General features: G+C 40.8%; 1 protein-coding gene across 3 annotated transcripts; it reads right to left on the bottom strand.

Annotated features, from left to right (window-relative positions):
* Positions 1-269: 269 nt before the first annotated feature.
* LOC143785352 (uncharacterized) lies at positions 270-12,930 on the bottom strand. 3 transcript variants are annotated; one of them, XM_077274125.1, is made up of 9 exons: positions 12,604-12,930; positions 8,662-8,845; positions 8,387-8,496; positions 7,515-7,716; positions 5,486-5,604; positions 4,870-5,080; positions 4,539-4,643; positions 736-823; positions 270-649 (listed from the first exon to the last, which is right to left on the bottom strand). In XM_077274125.1, exons 2-9 carry the CDS (start codon positions 8,837-8,839, stop codon positions 547-549), a joined length of 1,116 nt encoding a protein of 371 aa, XP_077130240.1. In that variant the 5' UTR covers positions 8,840-8,845; positions 12,604-12,930; the 3' UTR covers positions 270-546. The 3 variants fall into 3 exon arrangements, with proteins under 3 accessions (XP_077130240.1, XP_077130238.1, XP_077130241.1); XM_077274123.1 differs by lacking the exon at positions 12,604-12,930 and adding an exon at positions 9,909-10,095; XM_077274126.1 differs by lacking the exon at positions 12,604-12,930 and adding an exon at positions 11,767-11,866 and having other exon boundaries at positions 397-649.
* Positions 12,931-13,702: the final 772 nt, after the last annotated feature.

The following is a 13,702-nucleotide window of genomic DNA, read 5'->3' as shown; positions in this document are numbered from 1 at the left end:
ACCTTGTTAAGTCTGTAAGCTGCTCTGTGGCATCACCAATAATCCTTGGCATGCGTTTGATCGTTCCAGTTTTCCAGGTGAATGTTCGGCAGTCGCCCCAGGGGGATGTACACAATTAGGTAAATTATAGTAACGTAGTCAGCATTTCCGTACCTACTGAGTGACGCAGCACAGCGGTCCTGCTCAGTTGTGACTGGGTGTGTGTGAATTAACCTGTCACATGTTGTTGGTTGGTGGAAGCGTAACAAGCCCGACTTTAACAGTAAAAGTTAATATGACAAATTTAGTGTTTATTGCTTTCCTGGTTCCTTACAACATCACATTACAGACACAATCTACAGTCGGGTGTCTAATCCTTAACAATTATTTTCATTCTTGCTGTTTTGAGGCGAGTCATGAGTGAGGCAGATCAACAATAAAGAACAGATTTAACAATGAAAATTCAAGAAAACCGTAACAATGGAAACATAGATGTGACACTCTGAAAGGCACATTACGGAAACTGGAGCCTCTCTCACTGCCTCTATGGGAAGAGTATCTCTGCCGCTACGGCTGCTCTCGTCTCAGGAACAATGGAGGACCGATCACGGGGTTGCCCTTTGTCCGGATCGCCCTGTACGTGATTGAAGAAACCCACGACGCCCTTATACTGTGTGACGAAAAACAACAAAGCGTCAGCACAATGTGGAGATCCTGAGACGAGAATGACGCTTCACATTACTGTCCGCCTGTTACCTGTCAGCGTTACAAGCGCGGGCCGCCGGGGTAAGATGCTTCCACCTGCTGTACGAAGGAATGGTGGCCGGGAGCTGCTCCAACCCGCCTGCGACATCACACAAAAGTGTTAGCTCCTATAACCCCCTTTTCTGAGACCCCAATGCTTCATTTTTTGCTGAGATGTACGAGAGCTTATTATTTGGTGGTGCACTGGTGGTTTTATGGATACCACTTTGGGGTAGATACAATGTTTTGTTAAGTTTGTTTATGCATTTTTTTGTTGATTGACAGTGACCCTCACCCCTAATTTTGAAAGTTGGATTTTTTTTTATTTTTCTCATTATGGCTAATTAATTTTATATTTTGATAGATCGAACTAATATGGAAGTGGACTATTATATATATATATATATATATATATATATATATATATATATATATATATATATATATATATATATATAAATAAGAATAAATTAATCTAATAAATAATAATATATATATATATATATATATATATATATATATATATATATATATATATATATATATATATATATATATTATATATAGTAAGAGAAGGGGTGATTCACATTTTTTTTATACTTTTCACTTTATTTTTTCTTAGTCTCCTTAGTACCGCAGTAAATGGTAAAAATAACAGACTATGAATGTCAGACAGAAGTTGGTTTTCATGGCAGAACATGTCATGGCAGGCCCAGGGGTCTTAATGTTCAAGGTATATTCTCATCTCCAAGATCCTATCCCATTATGGAGCAGGTGTAATAATAATGTTACCAAATACCTCCAATAAGAAATGTTGTATAGTTCTTCTGATTAGCTGGTATCTCTTACCCCATGTGCAGGGCATTGCAGTAGCTTAGGAAACTATAGTTACGACCACTAACTGTCACTATATAAGTGGCCGTAATCATGGATACCAAGCTACTGCAATCCCCTGCACATGCGGTAAGCGACATCGTTTATAGGAAGAACTATACAACATTTTTAATTGGAGGTATTTGCTAATATTATGCCTACTACATATTGGGATAGGATCTTGGGAGATGAAATATCCCTTTAATACTAATGTCCTACACCACCGGCTGACCACTAGAGGGCACCAAAGTAAACCACGCTTATTACAGCAAATGAAAACTGCAGCGCTGCGGGCTCCTACTACAACTCTGCGGCAATAGTGATACACATATCTCCTACGCTGCCCCCAGGACTTGCTCTTCTCCGGCAGAACGTGCACCACGAGATACAAGGTTTGCACGTGAGTCTAAGTTGTACTCGGGTCCGGTGATTTCTCTAGTGAACAGTAATGATAATAATGGATTTGTAGTGACATTTTTAAAAATATTCTGAAAAAATAAGTGTCAGATAACAGGCAGCACATTATAAGGACATGCCATTGGGATTGTATTTTTTTAATTTTTTTTTTTTATAGAAAAGTCACCATTAGAAAATGTTTTGGCATTGTTTCTCTCTGTATCACAATCTGCATAAAAAAAAAAAAAAAAAAAGAAAGAAATGATGCACTGGGCTTTTTTAAAGAATCTAACTTCCTGTTACTCCAGAAAGTGCACTTGCACATTAGCAGCAATGAACATACTCTGGCCCTGATGAATTGAAGCATCTAATGAGCATGTGCTAAGTCATTGTGAAGGGAAGGTGAGCTGTGAAATCCCGTCTTACTATAATGAAAGTATAATCCTGCTTTTGATGAAAATGAAGCTGCGGAAAACTATTCCTGAAAGAACATAAAGTACAAGTCTAAAAAAGCCCCAGTGGACAGTGTGAAAATTGGAACATCACTTATTGTTTGTTTAATAAAAGATCGTGATATGAAAAAAAAAAAACAACAAATGCCTGAAGAAAAATTTGCAGCATGCTGCGAATGGATGCGAGAATCAGAGCGCACTCGCCAATGCAAGTAAATGGGTGCGAGAAAAAAATCTGACGGCTCACAGATCATGCGATACTTCATCAGCAGAGTGCAATACATTCACAATCAGAACCGTCATAATAGAGATAGAATAAATCTATGGAATAGATAGAAGTGCTGTAGATATTTAATGTCACAAGCCCCTACATATTATAAGCTTGCACCCTTTAGAGCCTTTCATGTGGCACTATAGGGTGTTTAGCCTTATTTACCATACTAAATAAATAAATAAAAATGATGTGGGGTTCGCCTATTTTTGATAACCAGCCAAGGAAAAGCAGTCAGCTTAGGGCTTATAAAATCAGGCTGGGAAGGTCCATAGTACTCCAGAAATGGATACCTGAAAAACATAAAAAGACACAAATAAAAACAAGATTGTCCCTCGTTCATGAATTTATTACTCAAAATGTTCCCACGAAGCTCCGCCGTCATCCACGCTTCTTGAATCTGGCGACTGAATAGCAGTAAGTTCCCTCTATTCACAGGCGCCGGGTGCTGACGACAACACTCATCATTGTTGCTGCCTCACGCTATGCTCAGCGAGACCTGGTGGCTCTAATGAGAGTTGTCGTCAGCACCTGGTGCCTGTGAATAGCGGTCACTTTACTGGCATTCAGTCGCCGGAGCGTGGACTACAGCGGAGCTTTGTGGCAACATTCTGGGTAATAAATTGATGAACGACGGAGTGTATCTTCTTTTTATGTTTTTTGAATGTTGCATTCTGGACTACTTCGGATTCCTTAGATTACGGCATGATTTTTAAATTTTTTTCTAATAAATTGGTGAAAGAATGATAGTGTGGGGGGAGGTCTTTTTTAAAAATAAAGAGCTTTATTTTTTTCCTGTGTGTGTTTATTTTTGTTAACTGGGTTAGTAATGGGACATCTGATAGACAACTCTCCATTACTAACCCCAGGGGTTGATGTCAGCTGTAATTTTGGACAAATCAACCCCGACTACTATTACCGAGATTGCGCCCGCACCAGGGCATCGGGAAGAGCCAGGCATAACGCCAAAATTGGTGCATCTAATGTGATGTGCCACTCTGGGGGTGGCTGCAGGCTGGTATAATAACAATAATAATATCAGCTCTCAGCTGTCTGCTTTACTTGGGATGGTTATCAAAAAAAATAAGGGGAACCCCAGGTCATTTTTTTAAAAATTATTTAATTTAATAGGTTAAATAAGGCAGCTAAACACCCTTTAGTGCCACGTGAAAGGCACCAAAGGGTGCAAGCGTATAATATGTAGGGGGCTTGAGACATTAAAGATCTACAGGAAATCTATCGATCTATAAGATTGCTTCATTAGTTTTGTAAAGTAGCTTTAAATTACATAGAGTATTATAGTATGTAAAACATGATGTTAAAAACGCATTGTATATGGATGCTAGGTGAAGAAAAAAATCGCACACTCGCATGACATAAGTTTCCACTTGTCCAACTTTTCGGGAGCAACATCAGTTATTTTTTTATAAGCTAAGTGAGCGTTAGGGTTGAGTCACATATGCATATGACTTTTTGTGAAAATTTTGGTGACTGCTCTGTTCATCTAAATGAAGCTCATAAGTTGCCTGACAGAAAGAAAAACCTTATTTGTGTGAACGGAAATAGAATAGGTGCGTGACTAACAAACCTGTAGTGGATGCCCTCCAACGCTGGGAGCCTTCCCCGGGGATTAGGTTAGGTGATCGCCCATCTCCTACCCCCAGAATAACATTACCCAAACTCTACTGCCTCAGTACGGACCGGTCAATGATACACGGATGTCTGAATTCGGCCCCGAAATTATGGGCTGAGCGTTTTCCAGAACCTATCTGCATATACAGCGATTGTCCAGATTACAGATCCCTGGAAAGATTCCGACTTACACAGCTGATTTATCTCGCTCCTCACAGGCCAGCATATCTCGCAGTCGTGCCGCAAGCAGATCATGTAATGTGTGAAGGTGAAGCTGACATAGCGACAGTTCGAAACTGAAATATACAACATACGGTTATAAAACACAGCTCATACAAGGCAACATGTGCAGAAAAGCAGAGTCTGCGCAAAGTCTGTTAGTGATTATTTATAGTAAATGGAAAGGCTATCATACACCACTTTGATACTGAAGACCCATTAATATAACAGGGTATCTGAAGTGCCCGGCAATGAGTAGTGTAAGGAAAGCCCCTTTAAGAGCGCCTGCGGTGGCCATCTTACACTGGCAGGTCGATCCGTCCTCACAAGACTCCATGTGTTGGAGCACGGCCCGCATTGTTCGGCACTCGGGGAGATCACAGTTGTATATTCCCGCAGTCGTCTGACGATGGTTGCAGTTCCAGGCGTGATAAATCAAAAACAGAACCCGGCGCTGATACTCAGTCATGTCCCTATTAAAGAAGGGAAAACCGAGTTCCAGCCTTGTTTTTTTCTGTGAACGAAAAAAAAAAAAGTACACCTCACTATATTCACTGTTCTTACTGAGGCCAAATAGCAGGCACGTTGCGCTGTATGTAAAGCTCCCTCCATAAACCTATGAATACCGACTAGAGCCTTAGCCATACCTGAAAATTGAGAAATATCGTGGCGAGGCTCCGATCTTCATAGATGGACATAGTCGTAAACAAGCACTTTTGCTATTTACTGCTTTTATTACAGTTTGCATCTTTTCTTGATACGTTAACTTTTGTTTACAACTCGTTGCCTAGGAGACCGACCTCCTTCTGCAGGTTGTATCGGTTATTATTATATCCTGCTTCTAGAAGGGCGCCATCTTTCATATGTAAAGAATCCGGATTTAGTCGTCCGCACAATCTGACATGTTGTTGTAACAAACCTTCACTGGATGATCGTTTTGCTTGCGATCCTTCCTCAGGTTGAACGCCACCAGGCAATCCTCCTTGCTGCACTTCTTCCAATGAGAAATGATTGATCGAGCGGCCGGACATCCAGGGACTGTCAGACACAAACAGAAGGTTAAATACCCTTGGGATAAAGTGATTATGGAGCGGGGCTCAGGACGGCATCTGCCTCTAACAGCAGCAACCGGAGCTCAGCTCCAATCGCCATCAAATGCTGTTGTAAATATCTGAATAGTCACAACAGACGAGGGTCTGCTGAAAGACCCTTCTTTTTTTAAAGGGAACCTGTCATCAGGTTTGGCCGATATGAGTTATGACCACCACCAATCAGGGCTTATCTAAAGCCTGAAAGGCGGTGGCCGTAACTCGTTTTGGCCAAACCTGATGACAGGACAGGTTAATAATAATAAAAAAAAAACAAAAACTTTGCAACTGAACCCCTTCACAACATGCGCTGTATATGTACGGCGCATGTCGGGTCTCCCCCTTTGATGCGGGCTCCGGCGCTGGCCTAACATATTTTCTGGCACATGTTAGCAGATTTCAATAGCTGACATGTGCCCCTCTGACAGCGGCATTGAACACGATTGCGCCGGAGAGGCGTCACTAATACTGCCCATGTCACAAGACCACAGGTCACCGATGGGATAGCATGACAACTCGGGGTCTGCAGGAGACTCCTGTGGTGGTCATTGCCGGATAGCTATGAGTCGGAGCTCATTGCAAGTGAGCATTTCTGCTAAAGAGAGCAGAGCTCAATCCCTGCTATGTGCAGCACAAGCAATCGGATGATTGCAGCTTCTAGTCTCCCATGGAGACTATTGAAGCAAGTGTAAAATAAACAAAAAAAACAAAAAAAAAACCAATGTTAAAAAAATAAAAGTTTAGATCGCCCCCTTTTGACCCATTAAAAATAGAACAATTAAAAAAATTAAAAATAAAACATATTTGGTATCACCGCGTTCAGAATCGCCCAATCTATCAATATATAAAAAGAATTAATCCGATCGGTAAAAAATGTATTGAGAAAAAAAAGTCAAAACACCAGAATTATGCTTTTTTTGGTCGCCGTAACATTGCAATAACAGGTGATCAAAAGATCGTATCCACACCAAAATGGTGTCAGCTCGACACGTAAAAAATAAGCCCTCATTCAGCTCTAGGTCCCAAAAAATTGAGACACTACGGGTCTCGGAAAATGATGCATTTTTTTATTTTTTTTTTTCCTAACAAACTTTGGATTTTTTTTCACCATTTAAATGACAAAGAACCTAGATGTTTGGTATCTGCGAACTCGTAACAATTGTGGAATTGCACTTTTTTTTTTGCAATTTCACCACGCTTGGATTTTTTCCCCCTATTTTTCAGAACATTATATGATAAAACCAATGGTGTAGTTCAAAAGTACAAATCGTCCTGAAAAAACAAGCCGTCACATGACCATATTGATGGAAATATAAAAAAAGTTATGGCTCTGGGAAGAAGGGGAGCAAAAAAACAGAAAAGCAAAAACGGAAAATGGCCCAGGGGTGAAGGGGTTATCTACTACTAGGACAACCCCTTCTCATACCCCACGCTTGGCCCTTATAAAACGAAAAAAGCTTACACTCACCTCCTGTGCCGGCACTCGCTCTCCAAGGGGCTCCTGTGACACGTGACCCCGGCGCCGAAGTGTGGGGTATGAGAATAAGTTATCAAACTGGAGAATCATGTTTCCAGGCCATTTTTACCACACAATGAAATTTGTAATAGAAAACCTCCCAAAATACGGTGTTTTTTATTCACTATTTCATTGCACTTGGATTTTTTCCAGCGTTTCATTTTTATATTTGTAGACAAATTAAAAAAATAAAAATTGAAAAGCACGTCTACCTTTCCCTTGGCTGCAGAACTTTGATCTAAGGTCACCTATTTTGCCCTGTAGCTTATTGATAAAATACATCTTGAAGTAGAGACCCCCATAACGGTAAAAAAAAAATAAAGGTAAGCGGTCTCCGCACTTACATCGGCAGGACATCCCGGCGGTGCAGTACTTCATGTGGCTGAGCTCGGCATCCACGCTGTGGCACAGGGGCACTGCGTTCTTCGAGTCCTTTCTCTTACACATTTCACAATGGTGGTTGTGGAACAGGAGGACGAGCTCCATGAAAAGTATTTTGCAAGGGGTTTCCACAGACAGTAAGGACATCATCGCTTGTAAGCGCACCTAAATAATAAACACTAATAAAGCCGAGCATAAAATGGTGGTGAGATAAAGATGGTGCCGCTGTCCCTTACAATGATTTTACTTTACACTAGTGGTTAGTGCTGTGGAGTCAGTAAGCCAAACCTCCGACTCCAACTCCTCAATTTCCATGTCACTGACTCCGACTCCCTCATACCAGGGCTGTGGAGGCGGTAAGCCAAACCTCCGACTCCTCAATTTCCATGTCACTGACTCCGACTCCCTCATACCAGGGCTGTGGAGGCAGTAAGCCAAACCTCCGACTCCTCAATTTCCATGTCACTGACTCCGACTCCCTCATACCAGGGCTGTGGAGGCGGTAAGCCAAACCTCCGACTCCTCAATTTCCATGTCACTGACTCCGACTCCCTCATACCAGGGCTGTGGAGGCGGTAAGCCAAACCTCCGACTCCTCAATTTCCATGACTCCGACTCCACCAAAATGGGCTCCGTCTCCACAGCCCTGCTAGTGGTGATGGACTGATCACTGCGATCTCACTACTCCCACCGGTGATGTGACCCCGGCCTGGCGTTCGGAGGTCAGAATTGCATTGATCACACATTTGTAGTGTTTTCATAAAATAAGACATATGTAATTGTACTTGGGTTGTACAGTTTTTAGCGACGGTTTGCCACATTGCTTTTCCATTACCTGGACCTTTTTCTTGCGATCCTCGCTGAGGTTCAGGATCACAGGGCATCTATTCTTTCTGCAAATCTTCCAATGGGACACGATAACTCGGGCAAAAGAACAACCGGGAACTAATGGCAAATAAAGTTAAAGAAAAAAAAAAGTTTCTATCATGTGATGTAGAAGAAGCGACTACAGATGTAATTCACCCTTGGAAACTCCCTGAGTGGAATCCTTATACTGGAGACTAATAACCCGCCAATAACAGGATAACGTGTGTTTGTCAGGGGTCTTACATCGACAGGACATCCCGGCTTGGCAATACTTCATGTGGCTGAGTACGCCATCTACGCTGTGACAGACCGGTACGGCCATGTACTGGAGGATGCCGCCTGTTTCCTCGCACTCGTCACATCTGTGGCCGAAGAATAAGATGACCAGCTGCTCATAGAGGAAACTGCACTTGTCGGCCATGACTTTCTGGAGGAGAAATTCAAGAGGAAATTGATTTTAGCATCTCACATACTCAGCATTTGATATCATCACCGTTATCTGCCGGCTGCCAGCGAATAAAACACTGCATTAAAAAAAAAGTATAAAGACAGTCAGTGAGTAAAAATATCTCTGACCTCTACGTTTTCCACTCCATGACACAATTGTGGGGTCTGCTGAAGACCCTCATCAACTCCATTTTGCTGCCCCTTCCTATGGCTTCATAAGAGATGGTGATTTTAACTAAATACTACAATAGTAACTTGCAGTATAAAGAACAATCGTAGGTTCACTCTCTAAGACTAAAAAAATAACGTGTAAAGTCAAATTTTAAATCTTTTTTTTTTTTTTTAAAAGAGAGTACCGTAATTTGAATGGTCTCTGCATCTTAATCTAAAAAAAGTAAAAAGAATAAAAAAAAAGTTCGATCTGTCAAAATATAAAATGATTTAACCAACAAGGTAAACGCTTTAATAAAAAAATTAAAAATCAAAAATATCAGAATTGCTGTTTTTTGCAGCTGCATCTCCACCAAACGATGCAATAACAGCAACCAAAATGTTGTACGTACATCAAAAAAATGGTATTAATAAAAGGTAAGCCCGCCACACAAAAAAAACAAAGCCTCTTTCAGCTCCATCGATCGGGAAAAAAGTTATGGGTTTCTGAAAAAGGAAAGCGCAAATAAAGTGGGCAGCAACAAGAAGGGGTAAAAAGGAAGTTGTGTCTCAGAGGAGTTCTGTCTAATTTTCAATGGATCGCGTCCTAAAAATTTTCAAAATGACAAATAATTAAACATAAAACGATATCAATGATAACAAGAGAGGAAAGTCCCCGACAGCTCCCGCATGATTTCCTTTACTTTTCAATGGCTTTTGCTTTCATTCCGTCAGAATTACTTTGTTATTGTATGTGTTTATGGGTTTTGTTTGATCCTTTGTGTTCAAAAATTTTCAGAAAATTTAATAAAAATTATTGGTTAAAAAAAACCACAAAAATAATTACTTTCTATCTGACCACTTATCATCGCCTTTCCAGCATTCGTCCCTACCTGCTGCTCCATGAGACATCAGCTCACACAGAGTCCAGTCCTCGCTCTCTACATTCGTGGTAATGTGGGACCCCCCGAGACTCAGAGGACGACACAGGAGCCGAGAACAGAGCAGAGATATTATGCTCACAAGATCTGAGCCCGAGGTAACCCGGCTTCTGCTGCTTCAGTCGCTGACAACCAGCCTGAATGTGAAAGTGAAAGCACATTTCCTACATGAGTGACCAGATAACACAGGAAGCAAGACTGCAGTCCTCATCCCAAAATGTCCTCAGGCTAAGCTGACACCAGATGTTCTTGTTATAGCATACTATACCATCTAGTCATCAAGCATCCAGATAAAAATGCTGTATAGTAAGTAGAGGAGTAACACCATAGTTACGAGATACAGTGACCAGATAAATAACACCATATACACTGACCAGATATGACACCGTACAGTGACCTGATGAATAACACCACAGTGACCAGATATGACCAGATAAATAACACCGCAGTAGTGACCACATAAAAAACGGCGCACAATGGCCAGATATATAACGCCATATAGTGACCAAATAAATAACATCACAGTGACCAGATAAACACCATACAATGAACAAATATGACACCGTACAGTCAATGGATATGACACTGTACAGTGACCAGATATAACACTGTACAGCTAAATACCATACAGTGACCAGATGAATAACACTGCACAATGACCAGATAACTAACACCGTACTGTGACCAGATAAATAACACAGAAAAGTAACCAAATAACGCTGCACATTAACCAAATGAATAACACCATACGGTGACCAGATAAATAACACCGCAGTGACCAGATGTATAAGGCTACACAATGACAAAATGAATAATACCGCAGTGACCAGATACATAACACCACACAGTGACCAGATAAATAACACTGGAGAGTGACCACATAAATAACGACACACAATGGCCCAATATATAACGGCATACAGTGACCAGATATGAAACCGTACAGATAAATACCATTGCATAGTGACCAGATAAGTAACACCGCAGTAACCAGATATATAGCATTGCACAGTGAACAAATAAATAACACTGAAATTGTGAATGTTTGTGACTGTTTAACCCTTCTACAACCCCACAATGTATTATTACCATGCACTTAACTGTGACAGCAGGGATCAGAGATGGCTCCTATTGCTGCTATTTATTCACTTACCAGTAAATGTTGTTGTCAATCTCTGTCAGATACAATAAAATGGCTCAATCCTGACCGGGCATCTGTTCCACGAAAAAAACAAAAAACGCATCGCGGTAAAAAACGCAGCATGTTCCTTAATTTTGCGGATTTCCCACTATATAATGCACTGGGAAATGTCCGGAAAAATCTGCAAAAAAAAAACGCACAAAAAACGCGCGCGGATTTCTTGCAGAAAATTTCAGTTTTTTTCTCAGGAAATTTCTGCAAGAAATCCTGAACGTGTGCACATAGCCTTAAGCATCCAAAATTAAACAGATTTACAAAAATTAATATATTTTGGTATCGCCACAGTGGCACAAAAGTCTGATGGATAGAAAATATACATTTAACCCATAAGGTACACACCGTAAAAAAAAATAATAAAGAATTGCAGATCAAAATGGTGCACGCATCACATAGAAAAAACGTGCCCTAATACAGCGCCAGTAACGAATACACACCTTGGAAAATGGAGACAGAAACTAATCTTATTTATTTATTTATTTTTTAACAAAGTTTAGAAGTTTTTTAAGTCACTAAAATAATAATAATAATAATAAAAAAAAGATAAAAATAACATAAAAAACCAAAACAAAAACACCTATACAGGTTTGATTTTGCAGTAATCGTACTGACCTGGAAAATTAAGTTGCCTGGTCATTTTTACCATATAATGAACCCTGTAAAAATTATTTTGATTTTTTTTTTCCCGTTTTTTCAGTATTTTTGGGGGTAAAATTCAAAACTACAACCCCTCATGTTCGGGCACGTCGTTGGAAAAAAAAAACCCCAACTGCAAAAAACAAACATTTGCCAGCTTAGTGATTGGCTGCAGTGGTGACGTGCGCTATAGCTGTGACGTTACCGCTGCTGCCAGTAAACAAAACGCCAGACCAGCTGTGCTTCGGGTTTTTTTTTACACGTACACGAGCTTTATGGGGCCCTTTTATGAGGTAAAATATGGTTATTGGTGCAGTAAAAATTCTTAGTTGAGCCATAAACTAAGGTGTAAAAATTTTGGGGCGTAAATTGTGACTTTACGTTTTTTTTTAAATGTCCCAAATTACGCAACATTTGGGGCACAAAACCGATTTTCTGAGGTAAAGTATGGAGTTTGGGTGAGACTTGGTCTCAATGTTTCACTCATTTATCAAGGTTTTTTTTTTTTTTACACTTTTATGTTTCTAGTCATCAGGCCTGGGAAACGGGTCTCCATTAGTGAGACTAGGCCCAGTTTGTGCCACGGGATTATCTGGGGGAACAGGTTAGGAGCACAGAACTACAGAACACTAGGCAGAGCCGCCATTTTAGGTGACCAGTTGCCGCCATTACATGACCATCGACATGGACGCTAAACCCCGCCCACCGCCAGCACGAGCGCAGAGCGGGAACCAAGCGTTCGAATCACACACGATGCGCCATTAAGACGTTTTATTGAGTATTGATGAGGACGCCATAAAAATACCGAGTTACCTCTTAACACGGAGCCGAGACTCTCTCTGTAATGTCCGCTCCTCTGAGGTGTGTCTCATTCAGTCGGGAGTTCCTTCTTCCGGTCAGACAGCCACCACCAGACGAGGTAACTCCTGTCAGCCTTGTGGGCGGGAGCTGTATACTGAGGTAAAATGTGTCAGATTCATGGGCGGGAGCTGTTTTCTGAGGTAAATTCTGTCAGATTCAGGGGCGGGAGCTGTATACTGAGGTAAATTCTGTCAGATTCAGGGGCGGGAACTGTTTTCTGAGGTAAATTCTGTCAGATTCAGGGGCGGGAACTGTTTCCTGAGGTAAATTATGTCAGTCATGGACGGAAGCTCCTTTCTGAGGTAAACTCTCAGATTCATGGGCGGGAGCTATATAATGAGGTAAATTCTGTAGGGTCTATGGCCGGGAGCGGTTTACTGAGGTAAATTCTGTCCTGTTTATGGGCCATGACGTCCATGTTGGGACTGTATCAGGAGTGTGAAGTGCACTAAATGGAGGCTTCAGACTCTTTAACAAAAAATTGATAATTGCTGGAAGTAATAAAGCCATTTAGCAGTGTGTACGGATTATGAAATAAATTATGGCTGAATGTTTTTTGTTTTTTTTTATCTACATATGTGATATTTCAGTTTTTCTTTTTTTTAGTAAATTTGCAAAAATTTCTATATTTCTGTTTTTTTTCAGTCAAGATGGGGTGCAGTAATGAGAAAAAAATGAACGGCACATGAATTGCCGGTTTTACAAAGGATCTATGGTTCTACATGTATTAGTTTTTTTTTTCCTCTGGCGGCACTCCACTTGGTTAGCATGTACAAAGAGACACAAGATAACCCCACAAGATATTATTATTATTATTATTATTATTAAAAACCCATGTAAAAAAACTCACCAAAACGTGTTTTTGCCCCAGCTACTTTGCTGTAAAGAAATCAAGTTTTGCTGCAGAAAAAAAACGCAGCAAAAATGCCCAGTGTGAACTTAACCTAAATGTAAGGCTATGTTTCCACAGTCAGGAAACCTTCAGTATTCGCTGCAGATTAGACGCTGCGTACATCCGCAGCGTCCAGATACAAAATAGTGGAGGGGATTT

Source organism: Ranitomeya variabilis, chromosome 7 (assembly GCF_051348905.1).
Source record: "Ranitomeya variabilis isolate aRanVar5 chromosome 7, aRanVar5.hap1, whole genome shotgun sequence".
In the NCBI taxonomy this organism is placed as follows: Eukaryota; Metazoa; Chordata; class Amphibia; order Anura; family Dendrobatidae; genus Ranitomeya; species Ranitomeya variabilis.
This window is presented reverse-complemented; position numbering and strand designations above follow the sequence as displayed.

Excerpts from the sequence above, each read along its gene's own strand:
- LOC143785352 (XM_077274123.1), bottom strand. Across the intron at positions 7,717-8,386 it reads ATCGCAAGAAAAAGGTCCAG|GTGCGCTTACAAGCGATGAT; the intron begins GTAATGGAAAAG and ends TTTATTATTTAG. Across the intron at positions 5,081-5,485 it reads AAAACGATCATCCAGTGAAG|AAAAAAACAAGGCTGGAACT; the intron begins GTTTGTTACAAC and ends TTTCGTTCACAG.